The following is a 24,334-nucleotide window of genomic DNA, read 5'->3' on the forward strand; positions in this document are numbered from 1 at the left end:
GCCACTAGTAGGAAGGCGCTAGTAGGAAGCCACTAGTAGGAAGGCGCTAGTAGGAAGCCACTAGTAGGAAGCCACTAGTAGGAAGGCGCTAGTAGGAAGCCACTAGTAGGAAGGCGCTAGTAGGAAGCCACTAGTAGGAAGGCGCTAGTAGGAAGCCACTAGTAGGAAGCCACTAGTAGGAAGGCGCTAGTAGGAAGGCGCTAGTACAGGGGTGGCGAACACGCGGCTCTCGAGCCGCATGCGGCTCCCGGCCGAACTGAATGCGGCTCTTTGGCTCTTTGCCTCTTATAGTATACTGTGGCTGAATCCCTCTGCGCGTCCGAGCGCAGTACAATTGAATGTCCCGCGCTCGGACCGCGCAGCCGCAGACGTGGCGGCCAGGGAGCAGCAGTGCGCCCTGACCCGCCCATTCTGTGACAATAGCGAATGAGAATTCGCTATTGTCACACGGATCCTCCTCCTGGCCAATCAGGGAGCGGGTCCTCCCGCTTCCTGATTGGCCGAAAGGCAAACACCGTGCCATTGGACGAGGAGGAGGCGCCGCGGGAGGACTGAAGACTCAGAGACGCGGGGAGCCGGGGACTGAAGAGAAGCTGCGTGAGGTAAGTGCGGGGGATCGCTGGCACTCTGCAATCATTGGGGTCAATGTGTGGCTGGCACTCTGCGATTATTTGGGGCAATGTGTGGCTGGCACTCTGCGATTATTGGGGGCAATGTGTGGCTGGCACTCTGCTATCATTGGGGGTAATGTGTGGCTGGCACTCTGCGATTATTGGGGGCAATGTGTGGCTGGCACTCTGCAATCATTGGGGGCAATGTGTGGCTGGCACTCTGCAATCATTGGGGGCAATGTGTGGCTGGCACTCTGCGATCATTGGGGGCAATGTGTGGCTGGCACTCTGCGATCATTGGGGGTAATGTGTGGCTGGCACTCTGCGATCATTGGGGGCAATGTGTGGCTGGCACTCTGCGATCATTGGGGGCAATGCTGTGGCTGGCACTCTGCGATTATTGGGGGCAATGGTGTGGCTGGCACTCTGCGATTATTGGGGGCAATGCTGTGGCTGGCACTCTGCGATTATTGGGGGCAATGCTGTGGCTGGCACTCTGCGATTATTGGAGGCAGTGTGTGGCTGGCACTCTGCGATCATTGGGGGCAATGTGTGGCTGGCACTCTGCGATCATTGGCAGGTCACTGCGTGGTGTGGCTCTCTGACTCTCACAGTTTAAAATTTTGGCTCCTTTTGTCGAACTTGTTCGCCACCCCTGCGCTAGTAGGAAGGCGCTAGTAGGGAGCCACTAGTAGGAAGGCGCTAGTAGGAAGGCGCTAGTAGGAAGGCGCTAGTAGGGAGCCACTAGTAGGAAGGCGCTAGTAGGAAGCCACTAGTAGGAAGTCACTAGTAGGAAGCCACTAGTAGGAAGTCACTAGTAGGAAGCCACAAGTAGGAAGGCGCTAGTAGAAATGAAATAGTAGGTTGGAACTAGTAGTAAGTAGTAAGTAGGAAGGGGCTAGTATGAATGAGCTAATCAGAAGGTGGTAGCAAAAAGGAGCTAGTAGGAGGAATTTATTAGGAAGGAGCTAGTCAGAATGTGCAGTAGTAGGAAGGAGCTTATAGGATGGAATTAGTAGTAAGGTAAGGGGCACTAGTAGAAATGAATTAGCAGGAAGGCACTAGTAGGGGGGAGATAGTAGGGAGGAGATAGTAGGGAGGAGATAGTAGGGAGGAGATAGTAGGGAGGAGATAGTAGGAGGACTGTAGTAAATATCTGCTAGTATGAAAAAACTGGAACAGCCAGAATCTGGAGCATGTGTTTTTTTCTACAATAAAAACTTTCTTTTGAGCACATATTTTTCTCTAAAGTGCAACTTTACATACACCGTCATACCAGCTATAAAGTGCGGCTGTCATGTTGCCCATGATGAATACAGTACACGTTCAGCTGTGGCTCTGATTGCACTGGATGTTGAGTATATGGAGATCATAGCGCAGCTCATCCCGGGAAATGCGATGCAGAGAGTTATCAGGCGGAGGTAGTGGGCGGGGTCAGCTGTCATAGGAGGGGGGGTGGGCGGTGCCAGCTGTTCAAACTGTGGGCAGAGTTACAGACAGACTACGAACGTTACAGCGAGTCCGTCCATTGCCGGGACCGGGGAGAGCGGGGAATACAGGAGGCGGGGGAGACCGAGAGCCTGTGCGGAGCAATCAGGGACACCGGGAGAACCTGATCGGTGCTTCCCATGCATCCGGGAGAGAGACTGAAGAGTCCAGCTGAAAGGTGGGAGGAGCCACAGTGTCAGTGCAACACCGCGTATACCTTCACCTGTACCCATCCCTTCACCTACCCATCCCTTTACCTGTACCACACATCCCTTCACCTGTACTCATCACTTCACCTGCTGTACCCGTCCCTTCACCTGTACCCGTCCCTTCACCTGTACTCATCCCTTCACCTGTACCCGTCCCTTCACCTGTACTCATCCCTTCACCTGTACCCGTCCCTTCACCTGTACTCATCCCTTCACCTGTACCCGTCCCTTCACCTGTACCCGTCCCTTCACCTGTACCCATCCCTTCACCTACCCATCCCTTTACCTGTACCACACATCCCTTCACCTGTACTCATCACTTCACCTGCTGTACCCGTCCCTTCACCTGTACCCGTCCCTTCACCTGTACTCATCCCTTCACCTGTACCCGTCCCTTCACCTGTACTCATCCCTTCACCTGTACCCGTCCCTTCACCTGTACTCATCCCTTCACCTGTACCCGTCCCTTCACCTGTACCCGTCCCTTCACCTGTACCCGTCCCTTCACCTGTACTCATCACTTCACCTGTACCCGTCCCATTACCTGTACTCATCCCTTCACCTGTACCACACACATCCCTTCACCTGTACCCGTCACATTACCTGTACCCATCCCTTCACCTGTACTCATCCCTTCACCTGTACCACACGCATCCCTTCACCTGTACTCATCCCTTCATCTGCTGTACCCATCCCTTCACCTGTACACCTGTACCCGTCCCATTACCTGTACCTATCACTTCACCTGTACCCGTCCCTTCAACTGTACCCGTCCCTTCACCTGTACTCGTCCCTTCACTTGTACCCGTCCCTTCACTTGTACCCGTCCCTTCACCTGTACCCGTCCCTTCACCTGTACCCGTCCCTTCACCTGTACTCGTCCCTTCACTTGTACCGTCCCTTCACTTGTACCCGTCCCTTCACCTGTACCCGTCCCTTCAGCTGTACCCGTCCCTTCACCTGTACCCGTCCCTTCACCTGTACCCATCCCTTCACCTGTACTCATCACTTCACCTGTACCCGTCCCATTACCTGTACTCATCCCTTCACCTGTACCACACACATCCCTTCACCTGTACCCGTCCCATTACCTGTACACATCCCTTCACCTGTACCCGTCCCATTACCTGTACCCATCCCTTCACCTGTACCCATCCCTTCACCTGTACTCATCCCTTCACCTTTTCCACACGCATCCCTTCACCTTTACTCATCCCTTCACCTGTACTCATCCCTTCACCTGCTGTACCCATCCCTTCACCTGTACACCTGTACCCGTCCCATTACCTGTACTCATCCCTTCACCTGTACCACACACATCCCTTCACCTGTACCCGTCCCATTACCTGTACCCGTCCCATTACCTGTACCCATCCCTTCACCTGTACCACACACATCCCTTCACTTGTACCCGTCCCATTACCCGTACCCATCCCTTCACCTGTACCACACGCATCCCTTCACCTGTACTCATCCTTTCACCTGTACTCATCCCTTTACCTGTACCACACACATCCCTTCACCTGTGCCCGTCCCATTACCTGTACCCATCCCTTCACCTGTACCCGTCCCTTCACCTGTACCCGTCCCTTCACCTGTACCCGTCCCTTCACCTGTACCCGTCCCTTCACCTGTACTCCTCACTTTACCTGTACCCATCCCTTCACCTGTACTCATCACTTCACCTGTACCCGTCCCATTACCTGTACTCATCCCTTCACCTGTACCACACACATCCCTTCACCTGTACCCGTCTCATTACCTGTACCCATCCCTTCACTTGTACTCATCCCTTCACCTGTACCACACGCATCCCTTCACCTTTACTCATCCCTTCACCTGCTGTACCCATCCCTTCACCTGTACACCTGTACCTGTCCCATTACCTGTACTCATCCCTTCACCTGTACCACACACATCCCTTCATCTGTACCCGTCCCATTACCTGTACCCATCCCTTCACCTGTACCACACACATCCCTTCACCTGTACCCGTCCCATTACCTGTACCCATCCCTTTACCTGTACCACACGCATCCCTTCACCTGTACTCATCCCTTTACCTGTACCACACACATCCCTTCACCTGTACCCGTCCCATTACCTGTACTCATCCCTTCACCAGTACTCATCCCTTCACCTGTACCACACATCCCTTCACCTGTACCCGTCCCATTACCTGTACCCATCCCTTCACCTGTACTCATCACTTCACCTGTACCACACACATCCCTTCACCTGTACTCATCACTTCACCTGTACCACACACCCACCAATACCTGTCCCCATCCCTTCACCTGTACCACACACACCATCACCTGTTCTCATCCCATCACCTATACCACTCATCCCTTCACCTGTATTCATCCCTTCACCTGTACTCATCCCTTCACCTGTTCTCATCCCTTCACCTGTTCTCATCCCTTCACCTGTTCTCATCCCTTCACCTGTTCTCATCCCTTCACCTGTACTAATCCCTTCTCCTGTACCACACACATACCATCACCTGTACCACCCATGCTATCACCTGAACTCACCACTTCACCTGTACCACCCATACCATCACACACATACCATCACACACACACCATCACCTGTTCTCATCCCTTCACCTGTACTCATCCCTTCACCTGTTCCAAGCATACCATCACCTGTACCACACACACACACACACTCACTCACCTGTACTCATCCCTTCACCTGTACCATACACACCATCACCTGTTCTCCTCCCTTCACCTGTACCACACACACACACCATCACCTGCTCTCATTCCTTCATCTGTACCACACACACCATCACCTGTTCTCATCACTTCACCTGTACCACTCACACCATCACCTGTTCTCATCCCTTCACCTGTACCACACACACCATCACCTGTTCTCATCACTTCACCTGTACCACTCACACCATCACCTGTTCTCATCCCTTCACCTGTACCACACACACACCATCACCTGCTCTCATTCTTTCATCTGTACCATAAACACCATCACCTGTTCTCATCCCTTCACCTGTACCACACACTTCATCACCTGTACAAATCCCTTCACCTGTACCACCCATACCATCACCTGCACTTATCCCTTCACCTGTACTACACATACCATCGCCTGTACCACCCATACCATCACCTGTACCACACACAAAATCACCTGCTCTCATCCCTTCACCTGTACCACACACACCATCACCGGTACTCACCCCTTCACTTGTACTCATCAATTCACCTGTACCACACACACACCGTCACCTGTACTCACCCCTTCACCTGTACCACACAAACCATCACCTGTTCTCATCCCTTCACCTGTACCACACACACCATCACCTGTTCTCCTCCCTTCACCTGTACCACACACACCATCACCTGTTCTCATCACTTCACCTGTACCACACACACCATCACCTGTACCACACACCCCATCACCTGCTCTCATTCCTTCACCTGCACTCATCCCTTCACCTGTACCACACATACCTTCACCTGCACTCATCCCTTTACCTGTACCACACACACCAGCCCTTGTTCTCATCCCTTCAACTGTACCACACACACCATCACCTGTTCTCATTCATTCACCTGTACTACACCTACCATCAACTGCACTCATCCTTTCACCTGTAATACCAAGCATACCATCACCTGTACCACACACACACACACACTCATCTGTACTCATCCCTTCACCTGTACCATACACACCATCACCTGTTCTCCTCCCTTCACCTGTACCACACACACACACACACACACCATCACCTGCTCTCATTCCTTCATCTGTACCACACACACCATCACCTGTTCTCATCACTTCACCTGTACCACTCACACCATCACCTGTTCTCATCCCTTCACCTGTACCACACACACCATCACCTGTTCTCATCCCTTCACCTGTACCACACACACCATCACCTGTTCTCATCCCTTCACCTGTACCACACATACCTGCACTCATCCCTTTACCTGTACCACACACACCAGCCCTTGTTCTCATCCCTTCAACTGTACCACACACACCATCACCTGTTCTCATTCCTTCACCTGTACTACACCTACCATCAACTGTACTCATCCCTTCACCTGTACCAAGCATACCATCACCTGTACCACACACACACACTCACCTGTACTCATCCCTTCACCTGTACCATACACACCATCACCTGTTCTCATCCCTTAAGCTGTACCACACATACCTTCACCTGCACTCATCACTTTACCTGTACCACACACACCATCACCGGTTCTTATCACTTCACCTGTACCACACACACCATCACCTGTTCTCATTCCTTCACCTGTACCACACACACCTTCACCTGCTCTCATCCCTTCACCTGCTCTCATCCCTTCACCTGTACCGCACTCATCCCTTCACCTGTACCACACATACCATCACCTGCACTCATCCTTTCACCTGTACCACACACACCTTCACCTGCTCTCATCCCTTCACCTGCTCTCATCCCTTCACCTGCTCTCATTCCTTCACCTGTACCGCACACTCCCTTCACATGCACTCGTCCCTTCACCTGTACCACACACACCATCAGCTGTACTCATCCCTTCACCTGTACCACACACACCATCAGCTGTACTCATCCCTTCACCTGTACCACACAAACCATCACCTGTTCTGATCCCTTCATCTGCACTCATCCCTTCACCTGTACCACCCATATCATCACCTGTACCACACACCCCATCACCTGCTCTCATTCCTTCACCTGCACTCATCCTTTCACCTGTACCACACACACCATCCCATGTACTCATCCCTTCACCTGTACCACACACACTATCACCTGCACTCACCCCTTCACCTGTAACACACACACCATCACCTGCACTACACACACTATCACCGGCACTCATCCTTTCACCTGCACTTATCCCTTCACGTGTACCACCCATACCATCATCTGCATTCATCCCATCACCTGTACCACCCATCACATCACCTGTACCACTCATCCCTTCACCTGTACTACACATATCATCACCTGCACTCATCCCTTCACTTGTACTACACATAGCTTTACCTGCACTCATCCCTACACATGTACTTCACATACCATCACCTGCACTTATCCCTTCACCTGCACTACAAATACCATCACCTGTACTCATCCCTTCACCTGTACCACACACACCATCACCTGTACCACACACGCCATCACCTGCTCTCATCCCTTCACCTGCAGTACACGTGCCATCACCTGCTCTCATCCCTTCACCTGCAGTACACATGCCATCACCTGTACTGCACACATGCCATCACCTGTACTGCACACATACCATCACCTGCAGTACACATACCATCACCTGCACTACCCACATACCTGGACTATGCATCCCTTCACCTGTACTACATATAACAAATGCACTGCATATACGTTTACCAACACAGCAGATACCTGCACCACAGATATTTGCACTGTATATACCTTTATTAACACTGCAAATGCCTTTACCTGCACTGTACATATCTTCATCTTCACTACACTTACATCAACTGCACTGTACAAACATTCACCTGCAGTGCATATACCTTTACCAACGCAGTAGAAACTTTCACTGCACATCTCCACCTCCACCCCACAAACCTTCACTTGCACTACAGATACCTTCACCGACCCAGCACATATCTTCACCTGCACCAAAGATGCCTTTACCTGTACCCTGTGTCATCTGATGCCTTTACTTGCTCTGTGCATACATTCACCAGCATGGCTTATTTTCAACTGGCAGAAAAAATGGTTTTATATTGCTTACAACCAGCCACATTTATTTAATTTTAGAAATCTTTATTGTGTACAGAGTTAATGTGACTTTCAAAAATTAATGTAGTGGATCTCATTGTATGTCTTTGCACTGTTTAGTAAATGATGGACTTTTATTGATTCTTCTGGTGAGATGATAATACAGAGTACACACACAGCGATTCATATCAGATCCATCATAGAATGCCTGCTAATTAATTTACTTTATTGCTTCAGTCTTCTGTACAATAACACCCTATAGGTATCTTCTACTTTACAGTAACATCCTATAGACACCTTCTATACAGTAACATCCTTTAGACATCTTCTATACAGTACTATCCTATAGACGTCTTCTATATAATAACATGTTTTAGACATCTTCTATACAGTAACATCCTATAGACATATTCTATACAGTACTATCCTATAGGCATCTTCTATACAATAACACCCTATAGGTATCTTCTACTTTACAGTAACATCTTATAGACACCTTCTATACAGTAACATCATATAGACACCTTCTATACAGTAACATCTTATAGACATCTTCTATACAGTAACATCATATAGACATCTTCTATACAGTAACATCCTATACACACCTTCTTTACAATAGCATTCTATAGACATCTTCTATACAGTAGCATTCTATAGACATCTTCTATACAGTAGCATTCTATAGACATCTTCTATACAGTAACATCATACAGACACCTTCTATACAATAGCGTCCTATAGACATCTTCTATACAGTAGCGTCCTATAGACATCTTCTATACAATAGCGTCCTATAGACATCTTCTATATAACACCCTATAGACCTCTTCTATTCAGTAATATCCTATAGACATCTTGAAGGAAGTGTTCAGGTGCCTTTTTGTGGTCATTAAGTTTGATTGATGATCAAAAGTAGTTTTCTTATGCATCAGCAGATTAAATTTATTGCAGAGCCTAATTGCCTTAATTTCAATAAAACTGCAGAATAATCATGTATAGGGGATTTCATTGACTGAAATTGGTCAGTTAAATCCTAATGTTTGTGGACACCCTAAGGAGGCACCCCGCACTATCCGGGCGGTTCCATTTTTATCATTAGAAATGGGCAGAATATTGGAGGAAAGGTCTCATTATTTTTGCTGATAGAGCATCCTCCATGGACAGCAGATCAACTCATCACTTCACCAAGGTATATACCTTGTTTTTCTTGTTGCATCTATGGCAGACTAAAGGGAATAAAGAGGAACACTCACACTGGCTGCTATTGGCTACACAGGCACTTTCCAGTGGCAGACACCGAAGTCAGTTTAAAATCCTTTACAGCCAAGGAAGCTCCCATCTTGACCTCTGTTGGATCTTCAGTCTGCATGGTGCAGCACATGGGATCAGTTATGACAGCAGCCATTTGATGGCTTGACAGTTCAGTTGAGAACACAAGCAACTGTGACAGTTATCATTCACGACTTAAATGTAACAATTGTGGAAAACAGTTGAAGTGACAAAACCATTGCACAGAGAAGTTAAGTATAACATGTTTGTTATTTTAATAAAATACGAAGCTTTAATGTTCCTTCAACTGTTTCCCACAATTGTTACATTTAAGTTGTGAATGATAACTGTCAGTTTCTTGTGACATTTTGATCCTCCTCTTCTTGGGTCCTCTGCCGGCATTCCAGGCCCCTCCCTCCTGCCTAGTGCCCCCATAGCAAGCCGATTGCTATGGAAGCACTCAAGCAGGCCTGCTCCCGAGCTGCTGCTCCGTGTGTCCATTTACACACAGAGTATGGCTCGGCCCCACTCTATCCTCATTGACTCACTTACTATGATTGACAGTAGTAGAAGCGAATAGCTACCGATGCTGTCTCAGCCAATTAGGAGGGAAAGACCCAGGAGAGCCTTGACTCTGATGCACATTGCTGGATCAAGATGGAGCTCAGGTAAGTTTTGGGGGGCTAGGAGCTCTGCTGCATACAGAAGGTTTTTACCTTCGTGCATATGCATGAAGGTAAAAAAACCTTAATCCTTTACAACCACTTTAAAACGATGAGTTTAGTTCCACTTGAAAAAGTGTAAGCTGGAGTTAAGCTTAAATCTATTTGTCACGTCCATATAAATCTTCTAGTACTTCTAACACTACCCTCCCCCCTAGACTGACAATGCTATTGTCCAAGAGTGGCTCCGTTGCTCCTTCATCCAGAGTGAAGACACCCTAAGACAGGAAAGGAAAGATTTACTAAAACTTGAACTCTCAGAATCTGGTGCAGCTGTGCATGGTAGTCAATCAGCTTCTAACTTCAGTGTGTTCAATTAAGCTTTGACAATAAAACCTGGAAGCTGATTGGTTCCTAGAGCTGCACCAGATTTTGCATGCTCCAGTTTTAGTAAATCTCCCACAAAGTGTGTTAGGGCTCTTTCACACGGTCCGCCTCCGTAGGCGGATCCGTGTTGCTCAGCGAGGATGGATCCGCGATCCCCGCTGAGCCGGCGGATGACAGCTCCGTCTCCGCTTGCAGTGCGGAGAGGGAGGTGTCACAGCCCCCGCTGCTCTCTATGGGGGATCGGATGAGAGCGGACCGCCTGTCCGCTCTCATCCGATTACTGAACGGATGGAAAAATAGGGTTTCCATCCGTCCAGATTTCACGGACAAGATCGGATACGGATGGCAGCGGGTGTCAGAGGAGGTGTCTCCGCTGACATCTGCTGCCCCATAGAGCTGCATGGAGGATCCGATCAGATCCGCCTAAAAAACTGACAGACGGATCTGATTGGATCGCCCGTGTGAAAGAGCCCTTAGTGGCCAGATCACCAGGTGAAAATAAAAGTAAAACAAAAACAAAACAAATGCAGCCACCTAGGAAATGGTAAACGGCACTATGTTACATTTTAGTTCTTTGTGTTTAATAATGCTTTAATAAAAACTAGATTTGAATCAAACAAGTCAATCTTTGTCATATGGTTGTATACAATATATCCATTTAGAATCCATACTGTCTGTCTTTGGATCTGCTGATTATACAGTGTGATTGTGTTGGTCAGGGGTGTGTGACATTCAGTAGAGAGACAACTGGTGTCAGGCGGAGAGGGGGGAGATGCCTTGTGTTAGACACAGATGAATTGTGTGCTAGGTACGGAATCCCCCCAGGGTATAGTAATTACACTATAATAAGAAGGAGATCCCTTAGCTTCAACTTCACAAAGCTAGTCCTACCAGTAAATTAACCTCTTCAGTACTGGCCTGTAATACTCCTGCATTTTCAAGCCATTGCCCAGTTTACAGTGCTTTGATACTTTGACTGACAAATACCCTGTTGTGCAACACTGGACCCATGTTCATTTTATACATTTTGTGAGACGGACAGAGCTTTCTTTTGTTGGTACTTCAAAACTACTATAAAAAAGAAAAAAAGATAAAAATTGTTTTAAAAAATGTCCTTCCTACTGTTAAAATAAAAATAGCAGAAAAGTATGCAAACCCCCCCAAATAACCCCTTTTTAGAATGTAAAAACCCTAAAGGGGGTCTCATTTTGCCACACCTTTTTGGAAACTAAGAAACATACTCGGTTTGCGAGGGTAAAGCTTGGCAATATGTTAAATGTACAGGTCCAACACAGAGGGAGGAGGGGATGAAAGGGTTAATGTAGGGGTGGCATACAGTGGGTGGATGGAAATGAGGGGGTTAATGTGCAGGATAAGGGAGGTATGGAGTTTATTCTAAACATCACATACTGATACAGGCTGGGGGCATGAAGGGGTTAAAAAAAGCGACCCCAGTGTTTGTGAAATTTTAATATATGGTTCAGCAGCTGCTGAAGATTCATTCATCATTTCCCATTCATATCACTATGTTTCTTCTTCCTCTGTTGTAGGTAAACAGTAGTATATGATCCCTGTGATTGGCTAGCACAGCGATCACATGGTACCGAGCTGCTCAGATCAGCTCGGTACACTATATCTGTTTATGAAGCCATCTAATGATTGCACAGTATACAGCAATTAGCTGGCAGAATGGCGGGCTGAAGATATATTTTCTCCAGCAGTGTTTATACACGGCACTGAGGAAAATAAAATTCCACCAATCTTAACGTTTAACTTTTCAAAATTTTCCCTATAACACAACAAATCTTCACTTTTTGAGGTCATATCCAGTGTAAGTGCCGGATGTCAGACATCGCATGTGATTCGCACTGCGCTGCTGTGCAAATCACATGCGATGTCTGTGCGATGTGAGTTCAGCCACACAGATTGCATGGCTGAATTTGCATGGCATTCAGACCAAAGTCGCACAGGACCCTTTTTTTTTGGTCCGCACCAGAATCTGATCGCATGGGTGTTCACACCTATGTAACCTGATTCCTGTCTGAACTGACAGTTCGCACTGCGATCTGCAAACTATTCTGAGGGTGATTTTACCTTTGTATTGACATTCCCAGCAGTTCGCATATGGCAGCATGAACTGCCTGTGAGTCGGATGCAATGCGGGAACCCGCAGTGGATTTGCAGGGTTCCTGCATTGCACCAATGTGATGCGGCACTAAAGTCAACCTTTTGCTTTGCTCATGTGTGTCTACTTTTAATGGCTTATGTATTTAAAATGATAGAACAGGAAATGGGCAATAAGTGGGAATTATTGCCCTAATTCTTCATCAGAAATGTTGTTATTAATAATAATTATTAATATTTAAAGCGGAAGTGAACTCATCGACTTAACAGTTTCAAAAAACAGTTACATTCCCGACAAGTGTCAGGAATGTTACTATCACATTGTTTTTGCTCTCAATCAATCCAATGGCTGCTGTCATAACTGATCACATGTGCAGCATCATCACCACTGAAGATCAAACCGAGGCCAAGATGGTGGCTTCCTTGGCTGAAAAGGATAGGAGAGTTTAGTTACACTTTAAAGTGGAACTAAGGGCAAAACTGTTAATATTCATTTTGGATAGAGTAAGGGAGGGTTAAAGCCTCTGTGTGTGCTTTTTTTGTAATGTCCTCTGTGTGCCATTGGGGAGATTTCCCTTCACTTCCTGCCCCGTAGCCAAAACAAGAAGTGAGGGAATCCCTTGTTGTCTCCTGGTTCACCAAAAGTAGTGTCCCCGTTTGGAAGATTTCCCCTTTATTCCTGTTCTGGGGACAAGCCAAAATTTGGGATTTCCTTTCACTTTCACTCTCATTGATAATGGTAAGCAGGAGAAAGAGAAAGAAGGTGAATCTCCCCAATGGGAGCACTGACAGATGTTCTAAATCCTCTCCACTTGGTCCAAAACTATAAAAATAAGTTTTGCCTTTAGTTATATTTGCTAATTTTGACAAGCAGGTCAGTTGTGATTCTTTACTCAAACTCACCCCCAGTTGCTGACCGCCCCATAGCAGATTTACTGCTACAGGGCGGCCTTGCTGTGCAGAATCACGTGTGTGTGTGTGTTTGTGTGTATGTATGTATGTATGTATACAGGGGCGTAACTACAGGGGTTGCAGGGGTTGCAATCGCAACCGGGCCCCATGCTCAAGGGGGCCCATGTGGCTCCCCTGTATACCTGAATAGGAGGGGCGGCGGGGGCAGCATGTAGAGAAATCAATGTCCTCCTTTTTTCCTTCTGTAGCTGCAGGAGGAAAATGGAGGAGATTGGTTCCTCTGTACGCTGCCCCCCGCCACTTCTCCTATCCAGTATACTTGTGTTCTGCTGTCTCTGGGCCCCTGTGTGCTCCCCTGGTCCACCCCTCCCCCTTCTGTGCTGCCCCCCCCTTCAGAATGCTCCCTTCCCTCTCCTGCCGGCTGCTGCAGGGGATGTGTCACAATAGAGAACCAGGAAGGGGTCAGTAAATATGTAATTTACCAGCTCCTTCCTTTTCTGAATGGACAGAGTCCTAGTCAGTCACATTGTAAAAAAATTAAATAAAATGATAAAAATAATACAATTAAAATACCAAAAAAAAAAACTACTGACACCAGTGGGTGAACTTCCAGGATCGCAAAGGTCACACTTGCGACAGGGCCCTGGCATTCCACCACCGTCGGTAGTCCCCAAGATGGCAGGAAGGGGGCCCACTGCAGAACTTGTGAAAGGGTCCCGCTGCGGGACCGTAATAAAGGGCCTCGCAATGAGAGTAAAGGGCCCCAGGGGGCCCTTCATGGTTTCTTGCACCGGGGCCCTGAAGGTTCTAGTTACGCCTCTGTATGTATATATATATATATATATATATACAGGGCTTTTTTTTCTCAGAGAATAGGTGCAGGAACTCCCTCTTTTTGACTTACCCCTTGTCTCCGCCCCTACCTACCTCCGTGAACCGTTCCTTGGTTCCACCCACTACCCACCTCCCAGTACCATCCCTTTTAGAAAATACAGAACAAAGTAACATTTGTGGTACTAAGTAATTTGGATGGAATTTGTTAATGATAACAAAAAAGCAGTAAAATAGATCCCATGCAGCCAACAACAGTAGATCCCCAGCAACAATAGATCCAGCCAGAAACAATGGGCCATCAGCAGCAACAACAGATCTCCCAGCAGCCAGCATCAATAGACTGCTGCCTAAACAGTAGATCCCTCTCAGCAACAACTGACCCCTCAGCAACATAAGATCCACCCCAGCAACAATAGACCCCCCTGCAAAACGAGATCTCTTCCAGAGACAATAGATCCCCCAGCAGCCACACCAGATCTCCCCAGCAGCAATAAATCCTCCTGCAGGAATAGATCCCCTCCAGCAACAATAGGTTCCGCAGCAGCCAGTATAAATAGACAGTGTAGCACAACCCAGCACTCCTTGCCATTACTTACATTCAGTGCTGGAGGTGCCGGAACTGCGTTCCCCCTCGTTCCCGCTGAAAAAAAGCCCTGTATATATATATATATATATATATATATATATATATATATATATATATATATATATATATATATGCAAACAGTTTACCCTTTGATCACCGTTAACCCCTTCCCAGCCAGTGTCATTAATACAGTGACCATGCATATTTTTAGCAATGATCACTGTAAAAATGTCACTGGTTCTGAAAAAAGTGTCAGTTAGGTGTCCGATTTGTGTCTGTCGCAATATGGCAGTCCCGCTATAAGTCGCTGATCGCTGCCATTTAATATTAAAAAAATAAAAATATCCCATAGTTTGTGGACGCGACAACTTTTGCACAAACCAGTCAATATACGCTTATTGGGTTTTTGTTTACCAAAAATATGTAGCAGAATATATATTGACCTAAATTGATGAAGAAATTTGATTATTTTTTTCTTTTGTTGGATCCGTTTTAGAGCAGAAAGTAAAAAAAAAAAAAAAAAAAAAATATATATATATATATATATATATATATATATATATATATATATATATAATTACTATTAATATTTATTTATTTATTTTTTCAAAATTGTCAGTCATTTTTTGTTTCTAGCGCAAAAAATAAAAACAGCAGAGGTGATCAAATACCACCAAAAGAAAGCTCTATTTGTGGGCAAAAAAAAGGACCTATAAGTATAATTTTATTTGGGTACAGTATTGCACGACAGCGCAATTGTCAGTTAAAGTAACGCAGTGCCGTATCGCAAAAAAAAATGTATTTGTCATTTCACGTGGTGGAGCACAATATGAATATGGAGAAGCATGCGTGATAGTGGTTGCGGTCACTGAGTGGAGAGCATATACCCCTGATGAAGACACGAGGTCCCTGTGTTGTTACGCGTGGGGGAGGGGCAAGGACAGACGGAACGCTGTACTGACCAAGTCGGGTAGGCTGTCAGCTGTTACCGATAGACAGGGCTGCTGTTCTCACCACACCACCACGATACCTATCTAATTTTGGATGCTTATGAGAGTTTGGTGCACTGAAGCACCTTATAAATGTGAGTGTTTTTGATTTATTTATCTAATACATTTTAAAATAAAAGGATTTCAGCACTATATAGTTTTTTTCATTATATATGACACTGTTGCTGGACATTGGAAGGAGCTATGAAGGGACCTGTGAAGGATCCTTATCTGGGAGAATTGAATAGACTCCACTAAGCGCTTTCTGACTTTAGCTTAAATGCTAAGTCACACTCCTTAAAAGCGCCCACTCACAAGGGGGTGCACAGTTTACTGGGAGAAGTTTTTCACTGTGTCACCTTGGAGCACTTGTCACTTTATGTGCACTATTGGCACTTTTGAAGGATTGGAATTGAGAGGCTGCATTTGTACCTGCACTGGCTCATCAGGATTAATTTGCACAAATGGACTTTACACATGTGTATTAATTATATTTAGATATAATTATTTTTTTCTAGTTTTTTTCACTTATTCTGAATTTGTGGCACTTTTGAAGGTTTATTTTAAGTGGCTATATTTGCACCAGCACTTGTTCATTGAGTCTTTTTTGCGCAATTGGATTTCATATATGTGTTTATAATAATATATTTATTTATGATTACTTTACATTTTGATATCTATTTATTATGTATTTATTGTGTCACATTTTATTATTACGTATTTATTGTGATCACTTATTGATTCACTATTAATTGCGCAGCATTTTTTAGATATACCATCCATCAACAAATGGACTGTTTTTCACATTTATAACCACAATTTTTTGCATGGTTGTAGTATTATTGGATTTATCGCAATTGAATTTGATTATTAAGAATTTCATTAGCCACACGGCTTCCATATCACTACTGAGTTGCATTATATTATTATTTTTATCACTAATATTATTACAACTACTGCGCCTTCCTTTATTTTTTTGCACAGCAATTTAGAAATTGGATGAAAAGTTTAGCTCTGGGAAACACTTTTTGAAGGACAAATAGTGCAGTATATATATATATATATATATATATATACTATAGATTAGACCAAAATATGGGACAAATGAGGATAAAAGAGGGACAGAGGGACTTTGTTCCAAATCAGGAACTGTCCCTCGAAATCAGGGTTAGTTGTGAGATATGTGAATGTTCTGACTTGCACTCGCACTTCGCTGATCCTGGTGGGGTCAAATTGTTTTATAAATCGAGCAGAGTTTGGAGATTAACTATAAGAAAAATAAACATGTTCATTTCCTAGTTCTCCAGCAGCAGTGAGAATCGCGCCCTTGTTAAAGTGATGATACATGGTAACCGTCCGGGGTATTTGCATGACTGGGCACGAGTCCTGCTTCAATAATAACCGGGATTGTGAGCACATGTCTGGCGATGCTGCCACAATACTTCAATACATTCTTTCCTCCTGGAAAACAGAAATACTTCTTCTTCTTTCTTGAAATCTGGAGGCTTTTCTTGGACCGGCCTTATGTGTGAGAAGTAAGGAGCTTGTTTTGAAATGTGTTCTTGGTTAGGACAGAACAGATTCTTGTTTGAATTTAAGGCAACACACACGTGGGCACTTGTGTCTCTATGTTTCTTCTGTTGCTTTTACTTTGGTGGGAACTCAGCTTAGCAGTCACGGTTCAAAGGAGATCTACCTTTGGGTTAAAGCTCAACTTTGGAAATAGTAAAAGCATACCTGCCAACATCTTCAACCAGGGGCTGACTGGCAACTTTCGGCCCAGGGGGCAAGTACAAACAAGAGGCCCATGGTGCAGCGGCTGAGCCCCCCTCCCACTCTCTCTCTTCCCTGTCTCCTCCTGACCCCCATTCCAGGCTGAAGCTCGGCTCCAGGTAATCTCTACTCACCGGCTGAATCCGGGTTCCCAACCTGGCCAGCAGGAAGCAGTTGGGGGGAGCTGGGAAAGCTCGGTCGGGCTGCCTGGGGGAGGAGAGTCACTAGTGGGGCATGGAACCAGCCTCTGCTCAGACATATTTTACACCATCCATGATAGGGGAGAGGCCTGTAATCTGCCTGTGTTTTCATCCCGCACTCAGTAGGTCAGCAGTGGGGACCTTTTACTTTTCTTCACCGGGAATTCTTTAGGCATGTCTGTGGCAGAAGCGGTGCAGCCTTTTTAAAGGGCATCAGAGTGACCCGGGGGGCAATTGTCCCCCTGCTCCCTTGCACAGTCCTCCCCTTTCTTCAACCCAGGACACCGTCATCCCTGCCCAGGGCCCACACATATCATGCTCTTCTTCCAGGGGACCTCATCCTGATCACACTTGCTTTCTGGGTGGTCTAGCCAAGATCATGTCCATTTCTTGGGCACTCTTACCCCTAATTATGCTGGAACTGCCGATTCATGGCCACGATTCCCTCAGTAATACCCCTATATCAGTCACTGCGCATGCTCATTACCTTAAATGGGAGCACAAAAAAATGTTTTGATAAAAGCACCTTAGCTTCTTAGTACTTGTACTTTAATATTTAGATATTGGCATAACTGTCCTCATACTTGTTACTTGTAAAGCCGGAAAGAGATTGCTGCACAGGAAAATTTGCTTTGCTTTTTTTTTTTTTTTTTATTGAACAGCGCAGCCGCTTACCTTCTCCTCTGGGGTCCCCCGCCAGCGCTGCCAGCTCATCTTTGTCTGTATGTGCCCCCATTTCAAGGTGCTTTCTGTGGGGGCACACAAGGGGGCACGCTTCTGAGCCAGGCTGTGTGAATCCTGGCCCCATCCCCTGCTTCCTCATCACAGAATTTGACTGACAGCAACAGGAGCCATCGGTTCCTGCTGCCCTCAATCTGTGAGAAGAGGAACAGAGCCACTGCTCAGCTCAGGTAAATATTGGGGGGTGGGGGGGCATTTTTACCTTGAGGCTGGGTTCACACAACAGATGTGGCTCACAGCAGGGGTCCGGTGCATCCCTGTTCTCCATTTCATGGACGAATCGGGCCCAAATTTGGACCTAAAACAGAGCCAAAGACGCACAGAACTCCTGTGCCATCCGCTCTGCAGCAGCCACGGAGATGTGTGAACCGGCTCCATTGAGACCCGGTCACAATCTCCTGTCATGCGAATTGGATGTGGAGAAGCCTCCATCCAATTTGCATAAGTGTGAACCCAGCCTAAAGGGTAACTCCACTTTCGTGGGGAAAAAAATAGCAAATAAAGAAAAGATAATAAAGCGTATACAATTGCGACACAAGTCATATTGTAATTGAATGTTCTTAAAAACTACCTTTCCTATTCAATCTGCAGCTGTTGCAATTTTCTGAAATTGCAATGCAATATGGCTACCCAGAGTTGTTCTGTACACACAGAATGTGTACTGGCCACACCCCAGAAACATAATTTCCTGCTTGTGTGATTGGCTCACCAATTTACCCAGAAGTCTGCCTAAGATACAAGTCAGATTTCGGGGATCCCCTGCAACAAAAATTAAATTTTTGATGAGATACTCTCAATAGGAACATGTCTAAAGGGATGCAGCCCAGCAGCTTTCCTCATTAGAGCTCTGAAGCTGCACAGCTGATTGATCATTATGATACCACTCTCGTTAGACTCACTCAGCACAGAGGAACAAACAGAGATTTCTTCTGCATAACAAAAGGTAGGAATCCGCAACAAAGGTTGTTATAATCCTTGCAATGTACAGAGATCACCCAGAGGGAAATGTTTTTTCCCTCAATAAAAGTTGAGTTTCCCTTTAAGGCCTTGTTCACACCTGTGCGGCTCTGCGATTTGTGCGGGCACAGTACTTCATTTATTTGAATGGGCTGACATGCCCCCTGAAAATGCAGGGAAAAGGTCCCTGATTAATTTTTTTTTTTTCAATCCCAGCCCACACAGAAACTGCAATTGGAGTAGAGCTGCACGATTCTGGATAAAATAGGAATTACAATTTTTTTGCTTAGAATAAAGATTACGATTCTCGGCGTGACATCAACTTTTACATTATCCCAAAAAATTGGGCTAACTTTACTGTTTTTTTTTTTTTTATTCTTTAAAGTGTATTTTTTTCCAAAAAACTGCATTTGAAAGACTTCTGCGCAAATACAGTGTGACATAAAAGATTACAACGATCACCATTTTATTCTCCAGGGTCTCTGCTAAAAAGAAATAAATATATATACAGTATGTGTGTGTGCATGTGTATAATATACATATATATATATATAATTGGGGGTTTTACGTAATTTTCTAGCAAAAAATACTGACTTTAACTTGTAAGCAACAAGTGTCAGAAAAAAGGCTTAGTCTTTAAGAGGCTAAACTGCCCTCATTTACAGAGGGAAAGTTAATTCCTTTGATCTAAAAGGAGATGATACATTGTAAAGCATTGTGTTTATAGTTATCTAGCAGCTTTAACAATGTTGATAAACATTTCCTGATGGCTCTTTTTTTTTTTTTTTTTTGACAGCTTTGAGTGAGCAGAGAACAGGTCTGTTAAGAATCGAGGACAGTTTTATGATCGTGGGGGGGGGGTTGATTCGAGATGGCAATTTTTTTTTTTTTTAAAGGATTAATCGTGCAGCTCTAGAGTGTAGTTTGGTCACTGGTGCAGGGTGCAGCTGTTGCAAATTCCGGCATGTGCGGATGCCCTTAGGATCTCCTGCGTTTTTCTGTGCTGGTGGTTGCGGCGGAGGGAACAGGTACAGACCCGTAGCAAGAACCACCTGCACACGTGTGAACCAAGCCTAATGCAGAAAATGCAGCACCCATCTGAACAAAGTCTTAAACAGCTCACTGGTACATAATCATTGAACAAAAGCTCTCCTTTAGTCTGTCCCCCATTACCCAGTGATTTCTCCATTTGGTGCTGCCATGTTGCCTCTTGCACAGGTGAGGAAAGGTGACACTAGGGCAATCCTTAGTCTAATATTTTACATTCTGCAAGTATTTTTACTGTGAATATGCTGTAAGTTCCTCACCTGTAGATCCTGCCAGTAGCACGACTTCCTGTTGCAGACTGACAACGCTAAGCCACTATTGGCCAATTAGCAGCAGCATTGCCAGCCTCTTGCGTTTGCTCCTTCGGGCCTATCAGATAGGCAGCTTAATTGCCAAATAAAAGAGCTAGCATGGCATGCTGACCATGCTGTTGCTATACCAAAAAAATAGCTTTAGGCACCTATATGAGGGCGTACAATTGGGGGCATACCTCCGCGCCTGAGAAACACAGCAGCAGTGTACAGCTGTCCATAATAATGAATAGTTGTAGGCTTTCTGTACGCAGATATAGGCTGTACTTGTATAAACACGTGCATGGGTCTCAATGTATGGATGCACTCACGCCATGTCTAGGAATTTACATACATACCTGTTTACACAGGTATGTACTCAGCTAGTGTACAGCCACTTTATCACTGTGGGCAGCTGTGTCTCCCAGATGTGGAAATACACCCGCCATTTATGTTGCATGGCTCCATGTGCCCATGTGCATGGGGCCTTCACAATATGGCTGGCCATACACAATGCAAATTTCTTTCCTGCAACCACGGGTTGCAAGGGGGAATCATGCAAATTTCTTTCATTAAAGCATAACTTCACTTTTGTTGAGAAAAAACATTCCCCTCTGGGTGATCTCTGTACATTGCAGGGATTTTAACAAACGTTGTTGCGAAATGCTATCTTTTGTTATTCTGAAGAAATCATTGTTTGTTCCTCTGCGATGAGTGGGTCAAATGGGAGTGGTTTCATAATTATCTATCAGCTGTGGCAGCTGCAGGGCACTAACGAGGAACGCTGCTGGGCCTGCATCCCTTTAGACGTGTTCCTATTGGGAGTATCTCACCAAAAATGAAATTTTTATTGCAGGGGATGCCTGAAATCTGACTTGTATCTTAGTGCAGACTTCTGGGAAAATTGATGAGCCAATCACACAAGCAGGAAATGATGTTTCTGGGGCGTGGTCAGTACACATTCTGTGTACAGAACACCTCCAGGTAGCCATATTGCATTGCATTTTCAGAAAATTACAACAGCTGCAGATTGAAAAGGAAAGGACTTATTTAATAACATTTCATTACAATATGATTTGTGTCGCAATCGTATACGCTTTAGGCCCCTTTCACACTTGTGCGACTTGTCCTGCGATTTGGGACTGCAAAGTACTCCATGATTTCCAATGAGTACCATTCATATCTGTATGACTTCAAGTCGCAATGACTTTAAAGTAGTCCCTGCACTACTTTGGGAAAACTTTAATGCGTTTTGAGGTCCAAAGACATAGGCATTGCTTCAAGTCCAGTCAAAATCACGGTAAAAATCGCGATAATATCGCACGACTTCTGGGGCTCATAAGCGTGAAAGGGGCCTTTTTGTTTTTTTCTTTATTTGATTTTTTTTTTTCCCCCTCGAAAGTGGAGTTAACCTTTAACACAGACAGTGTTGACAAGGGGAATCAACAATTGTCTTCTCCCAGGTGAGGGCGGGTGGGGGAAGCTGACCCCGTTGGGAGAAGACAGTGATTATTGCTTTAGTGGCTTTAGCAGCTGCTAGCAATAATGGCAAGATAATCCGGTAGGTTGGCTGTATCCAAGTTGATCGGTCGATCAACTTGGTACATTCAACCTGCCAATTAACGATTCAGAACCGACCGAGGTTTGAACCGTGTATGGACGACCTAACATAAACTTTATCGTTTCTTTTGAATCCAGGCAATGTAACTTAGGAAACCATTCATTCACTTCACCTATTCTAAACTGATTTTTTTGGGTAACTATTTCGGAAGCAGTCTGAATGTTCCAGGGCTTTGCACCAATATAAAAGCTTTTCCATTGCTCTGTAAAAGTGATAACACATTTATAACAGTGCTTCCTCTTTTGCAGGGGCGATAAATTAAATCACATCCCCTTTTGTTTAGGAGATGCTTACTCATGTCATTGTGTAACATTGTATTGTACAGTATTCTAGACAGCAAGACAAATGGTGAACCCTCTGGTGTCAAGTGGTACATTCAAGAAAAAGTACACCACCTCTTCATGTGGTTTCAGTGGTAGGCAGTGCATTTGGCACACTTTGCAGCTGGCTCATGATAGATGTTGGCATTCATAAATGCAGACTGTACTTGTGATCTGAACTCAGCTCAGCGGGACAATAGTCATATTATATCCAAGAACTAGAATGATCAGGGACTAGTGTTTAAAAATAGAAATCAAGGCGTTATTTATCCTTAGGATTCGTCCTATAGTAAACATCCTCTAGAAAACAATCAGAGCTTTTGAATTTATAAAAATTGTTATTGAAAATGGTGCTTAACCAGTGTTACCAACCTACCAGTTTGAAATTTACTAAAATGACACCCAAAACTTACTGGCACAGCCAAGTTTTTACTGGCAGTTACAGAATTACAGTTTTAAGTGCATATTCCAGTATTCTGGCTACAATATGCAATTAGCAATGTGATTTAACCACTTTACCACCGGAGGATTTTGCTGTCTTCCGTCCAGGCCACTTTTTGCGATTCGGCACTGTGCGAATTCAACTGACAATTGCGCGGTCGTGCGACGCCGTACCCAAACGAAATTTACGTCCTTTTTTTCCCCACAAACAGAGCTTTCTTTTGGTGGTATTTGATCACCTGTGCGATTTTTACTTTTTGCGCTATAAACAAAAAAAGAGCGTTTATTTTGAAAAAATAACAATATTTTTAACATTTTTTTATATGAAATTCCCCCCAAAAAAAGATGTAAAAACCAATTTTTTAAAAAATTTTTGGCCAATTTGTTTTCTGCTACCTATGTTTGGTAAAAAAAATCGCAATAAGCGTATTTTGATTGGTTTGTGCAAAAGTTATTGCGTTTACTAACAAAGGGAAAGATTTTTGTCATTTTTGGTGTTTTTTTTTTTAACGCGTAATGGCGGCGATCTGCGATTTTTTTTTTTTTTCGGTACTGTGACATTGCGGCGGACAGATCGGACCCTTGACTGACATTTTTGACACTTTTGGGGGTACCAGTGACATTACTGCAGTAATCAGTGCTATACATATGCACTGTTAATGCAAAAATGACACTGGCAGGGAAGGGGTTAACTTTATTGGACAGGGAGGGGTTAAGTGTGTCCTAGGGGCGTGTTTCTAACTGTGCAGGGACATTGCTATTGGTGTAAAAGCAAAGATCCACGGTTCTACATAGTAGAACGGTCAGATCTTCACTTTTACACAGGGAGTACTGACAGGTGGCTTGTTTACATAAGCCGCTCTGTCTTTCTCCCTTCACAGGAGCGATCGCAGTGTGACTGGCGGACATCGAGTCCGCCGGTCACACGCACTGACTTGTCTGTGAACGAGCCGCGGCGGACGCGCGCCTCGGCGGGCGCTCGCCCGCCCGAAATTGGCTCGCAAGTCAGTGACAGGCGAGTGACGTACCGATACGTCACTCTGTCTGGCCGGGGCTGACCGCCGCAGTATATAGTCGTGCGGCGGTCGGCAACCGGT

At 45.3% G+C, this 24,334-nt stretch overlaps 1 protein-coding gene across 3 annotated transcripts in view; it reads left to right on the forward strand.

Annotated features, from left to right (window-relative positions):
• The first annotated feature begins 2,196 nt into the window (after nt 1-2,196).
• Nucleotides 2,197-24,334, forward strand: part of ARHGEF3 (Rho guanine nucleotide exchange factor 3) — a 563,072-nt gene continuing 540,934 nt past the window's right edge. For all 3 annotated transcript variants that reach the window (XM_082266501.1, XM_082266502.1, XM_082266504.1), the window contains exon 1: nt 2,197-2,277. In XM_082266501.1, coding sequence (XP_082122627.1) covers nt 2,240-2,277 — 38 coding nt within the window. In that variant the 5' untranslated portion in view covers nt 2,197-2,239. The remainder of the gene's footprint in view (nt 2,278-24,334) is intronic.

The sequence above is a fragment of the Pelophylax lessonae genome (genome assembly GCF_965119305.1).
Source record: "Pelophylax lessonae genome assembly, chromosome: 8".
Classification (NCBI taxonomy): domain Eukaryota; kingdom Metazoa; phylum Chordata; class Amphibia; order Anura; family Ranidae; genus Pelophylax; species Pelophylax lessonae.